The sequence below is a fragment of the Styela clava genome, chromosome 1, assembly GCF_964204865.1.
Source record: "Styela clava chromosome 1, kaStyClav1.hap1.2, whole genome shotgun sequence".
NCBI lineage: Eukaryota > Metazoa > Chordata > Ascidiacea > Stolidobranchia > Styelidae > Styela > Styela clava.
In genome coordinates, this window is record NC_135250.1 from 4,306,681 (window position 1) to 4,311,221 (window position 4,541).

General features: G+C 35.7%; 1 protein-coding gene across 2 annotated transcripts; it reads right to left on the minus strand.

Annotated features, from left to right (window-relative positions):
- Positions 1 to 1,032: 1,032 nt before the first annotated feature.
- Positions 1,033 to 3,845, minus strand: LOC144425047 (uncharacterized). Of its 2 annotated transcripts, none has more exons than XM_078114202.1 (4): positions 3,741 to 3,845; positions 3,476 to 3,586; positions 2,957 to 3,058; positions 1,033 to 2,245 (listed from the first exon to the last, which is right to left on the minus strand). In XM_078114202.1, the coding sequence occupies exons 1-4, from the start codon at positions 3,787 to 3,789 to the stop codon at positions 2,082 to 2,084; spliced, it is 426 nt and encodes a 141-aa protein (XP_077970328.1). In that variant the 5' UTR covers positions 3,790 to 3,845; the 3' UTR covers positions 1,033 to 2,081. The 2 variants fall into 2 exon arrangements, with proteins under 2 accessions (XP_077970328.1, XP_077970327.1); XM_078114201.1 differs by having other exon boundaries at positions 2,957 to 3,064.
- Between the last annotated feature and the right edge of the window lie 696 nt (positions 3,846 to 4,541).

The window sequence follows — 4,541 nt, forward strand, 5'->3', positions numbered from 1 at the left end:
GAGTGATTTTGTGAATTAAAACGACAAAGTTAACGTTACAAATAAGTATCAACACCAAAAATAGCTGCGTTTCTCTACTCGCTAGCAAGGCACCGCCTAAAATAATTCTAAAAACTATAACAGACTTCTACAGTATATAGTTTTTTATTCGGATTCATTCTTCCGCTCAATACTGTTGAAAAAAATCAATAAATTTGGGTCAGAATGCTCGTAATGTTTTATCAGATCGTAAGTGCAAAATATTTTATGAAAGGAGGATTACTTGAATGCGAATAAAATCGATTAGAATAAAATTATTACCGAGATATTTAGAACGGTGCGAATGCGATCGCTTTGTAAGTAGTGGTTATAACGAGACAAATTTGTACATTTCATAACTTTAGCGTGCGAAAGATATCTTTGTACGATCAGAACGCTTCAACATTGAATCAGGTGATTAACGAATCAATACTGTGGTAACAAAATAGCACTGTAACGGAAATATATAATATTATGATGTTTATATCGTAACTTATTTCAGATTACTCTGCAGGAAATACGTTAAAGCATCGGTTCATCAAATCCCAAACTGATTACCAGCAAACAAATCAGTGAATTCGTCGTACCAATCAATGGGTATCAAAATTAAATATTATTCATTTCAAAATTTTTCATCTTAATTTTTAATGTCCACAGATTGCCGTGGTCATTTGAATCAGTAATGCTTTTATTTTGCTGTAAATCGACGCAATCGCAGGTTACGTTGAACACAATTAAATCGCAACGATTGTTTTAAAAGCTGTTGCATGGGAATTTCAATTTTGAACCCAAGAAAATCCTGGCTGCGCCCCTGTTTTTGCCTTTCAGTTTTGTCGAAAGTTGAATACATTGAGATATTTGCAGTGTTGGAGAGACAAGTTGATTTGAAAAAATCTCAATAAACAAATTTCCTAACTCATGTTTTATTTTCCCTGTTATTGAAGTCACCGAGCTCTCTTATTCCCTTCCAATTCCCTTTAAAAAGTTCAGATATGGAAAACAATTTATTCAAAAATGTAATAAAATACGTCAGTCATAGAATATGGCGTCATAAACAGTGTTTTTTTGTTCAATAAATTGTTTCGCACAATGAGAAAAAAGGAAACAAAAAATTAAAATAATGAAACCGGATACCCGAAAATATCTGCAGGCAAAGTTGAATTTTTAGTTTCACAAGAAAAAAATTTGAAACCATCCGGATATCCAAAACATATCCGGTGCTATATCCGGACTCATTGCAATTCTTTTCTTCTGAAATAAAGTGGCGAACATGAAGGGCAACGTTGTCTGTATTGGATTTTGTATAAGACAAGGAAATCACATTCGATTTATCTATCGTTTATGTATAACCAAGCTTGATTTTGGAATAAGTCAACAACAGCGAGTGACAAACGTCTTCAGTTTCGTTGCCAAAGCTCCACTAGATGGCGTTTGTCACATAGTGCTTATTAGATTTCAGCGTTACAACGAATGGCGTCATTTTAAGATTCTTTTATAACTGGACACAACACAATAAACCAAATTAGAAAATTTTTAAACATACGCAAATGATAAAAAAAATATAACTAGGTGCGTGGAACACGAAGACCACCCCATGCACACTACCTCGTTAGGGTGTAAGGAGTTAGGTAGTTGCGTAGCCTAGGGATTGGAAAAGTTTTTCATTGCAGGGGCCGAATTGGGAAATTGACTGTGACGTCACAGCCACTGTTGCCATTCGCTTTGAATTTAATGGTGGCTGACATAGTTGAGTCATAGACGAAAAAATATCGATATTCATTTAACAATTCACAGTTAAGATTTTTCAATTAAATTTGTATGTAGTTGTTAACAATTTTCACAACTTTCTCCAAGAGTAGTGGGCCAGCGCAAAATGCCTGGCGGCCCGCGGGCCCCAGTTTGCCCATTCCTAGGGTAGACTACAAATCTGGTTTTGTTTAAATGTGAATTGGTGCTTATTTGTTTCTTTGTTCAAAAAAAAAGTAAAAATTTCGTGATAAAATCTATAATGAAAATCATATGTAATACTTTCTTTCAATCGACTTAGTTTAGTTATTTCTGGTCTAAACAATAATAAATTTAGCAATGAGGAGGCTGATCAGGGATCCAACTATAATGCTTGATTTGATGGTTCCAGCGCTTGATGTGAGCTCAGTGATCAGCGTGGTGGTGGGTTCAGAGGTCAAAGTTGTTGCTGCAGCGGTTGTATGGGGTCCGTTACATGCATCTGAATAAATTTAAAAAAAAACTATTACCTTCTAAATTTGCATTCCATCTTTTTACTTATTTGAATAGGGATATCGCAGGTTGAACGTGATGCATGACGTAATAAATTGAGTATTCGATACAGAGCCGAAAAGATTTCGTTCTTTCAAACGTTTTTAAAAGTAAGCTTGACAGAGGCGAATTTCAATAAAATAAACCTGAAGCCTGATGGTTTAATTGTTAACTTTGTTTTCCAACGCAGTTCAAACATCTCGGGTTCAAATTTCACGCCCGCCACTTCACCCATGCAGGGTGTAATAAAGTTGGTTGGCAATGCCGAATTATTATGGTTCCCACCCAGAGCACTTTGAATGATTTGAACCTTAGTAACTCCTTGAAAGCCATTTTGTAGAGGAAACGTATAAATAACTCATAGTAGGTTTGCGAGAGATGAGGATTCAATTTAAAACTGAACTTGGAGCATAATAGTTGAAGCGTTATATAATTACGCTTTTCATCGCCGCTTAAAAATCTCTCTCTGGGGATTTAATTCCCATGTGCACCACCCCACCCTGGGTGTAAAAACTGGGCAATGCCGAACCAGGAAATTCCGCAAAAAAAGTTCCACTTCTTTTAAAATATAGCAGCCTCCTGCCTTGCAGTGACTGCTTTTACAGAGCCTGGTGCGAAGTGAGTTGCTTATAAAAGTATAAAAATTGATAAAACGACTCACTCCCTTTGCAAATGCAAGTTTCCGTGGTTATATGAAACAAAGTGTCTTTATTGCAGCCAGTAGTAGTAACCTTGGGGTCGCCACATGATCGCGCAACAGTCGCTGTAACTGAAGTTTCAAATTAAACAATCAAAGTATCCATACTGAAATTATAAGTAATTGACATTAAATCAACTTAGAGAGTGTAAACAGGATCTTCAAATGTCTACGTAGGGATTTTATCACCAGTATGCCCTTTAAATTGAAAACAATTTTTTGAAACTGGCTTCAAGGATTTATTATCGAACATATTTGATTAAACACATGTTTCGTTTTGTTGTCGTTGTTTTGTGAAAATGGGCATTTGTACCGGTTTATTGTTATCATAATTTAATTTGGTCAGAGATAGTATTTTTTTTTACCCCCCATCCATTTTAACATGGATGTTCTAGAATAGTTGTTGGAAAAACAGTTGCTTAATTAAAATAATAAGTTTCTGAGACTTTCAAAAGCAATGTGAATGATGTGTAAAGCACTTACATTCAATAGAAACCGTCTGACAAGTTGAGTTAGAGCATTCAATGAGTTGAGAAGCATCGAGCTTTTTGTTATCGCCACAGTCCACACATTGGTAGCACATAATCGCGTACCCTGGATTACAAGAAATAAAAAGAATAAAAAGCAGTGAACGAGTGGTTTGCAAAAAAATTGGTTTATTTTAACATAAGAACGCAACGCAATTACAGTAATAATAACTTAGTTACAGCATTGTTTGGAACAAAACAAAAAAACAGATTTTACGAACCTGTCGCGACGAACATGAAGCACAAGCATGCAATCAAGAATATCTTCATTTTGAGTGATTTTGAAACTCGGAATAGCTTAACAATAAGTGAGTAAATTTACTAAAAATAGAACAGAAATTTAATATTAAAACCGAAGCTACAAAATTCCATGTAAAAACTATCAAATCATAAATTACTTCATATTGGAAATCAACAAAAAGGCACAAACGTCGCAGAATTGTTAGCGATGAGGCACGCCATGCAGAACTGCGGACTCAAATTTAAACTCTCCGCCCCGCCCTCGACTCCGACCAAAACCCGAATCTAAATCATTCACTATTTTGTCGTCTGTTCCTCTATATACGATAGCGGTTGCCTCGAACTTTTCCATCAGTATTACTTTTGCATTTAAGTCAATGAGCTTTGAGCACACTTGCATAAAAGTATCTCCTACGATTTTCGAAACTGGTAAAACTATTTATATAGAAATACTGGCACTCTTTGACACGATTCTAAATTTTCTCATACTTATATAAACGTGAGAGTCAAAATTGATTTCTTAAAAAAAATTTAAATAAGATTCAAACGCTTCAGAGTTGTGAGTACTCGCAGTTGAATGCTTTTTTTTGAGTCTGCAGCGCTCGAAACTGATTATTTATGAAATTTACTTGACTCGGACTCGACGCGAACGCTTCAGGGTCGCAGTCTACTGTTGAGGATTTCGAGTCTGTAGCACTTCTTTTCGGCAGCGACCACGACGACACGGTGGTATGAGTGTGATATCGACAGGCGAAACTGGCCTTTTTATAGGCCCTCAATTA

Excerpts from the sequence above, each read along its gene's own strand:
- LOC144425047 (XM_078114201.1), bottom strand. The coding sequence starts at position 3,789 with ATGAAGATATTCTTGATTGCATGCTTGTGCTTCATGTTCGTCGCGACA. Across the intron at positions 3,587-3,740 it reads CTTCATGTTCGTCGCGACAG|GGTACGCGATTATGTGCTAC; the intron begins GTTCGTAAAATC and ends CTTGTAATCCAG. Across the intron at positions 3,065-3,475 it reads TCAGACGGTTTCTATTGAAT|TTACAGCGACTGTTGCGCGA; the intron begins GTAAGTGCTTTA and ends TTGAAACTTCAG.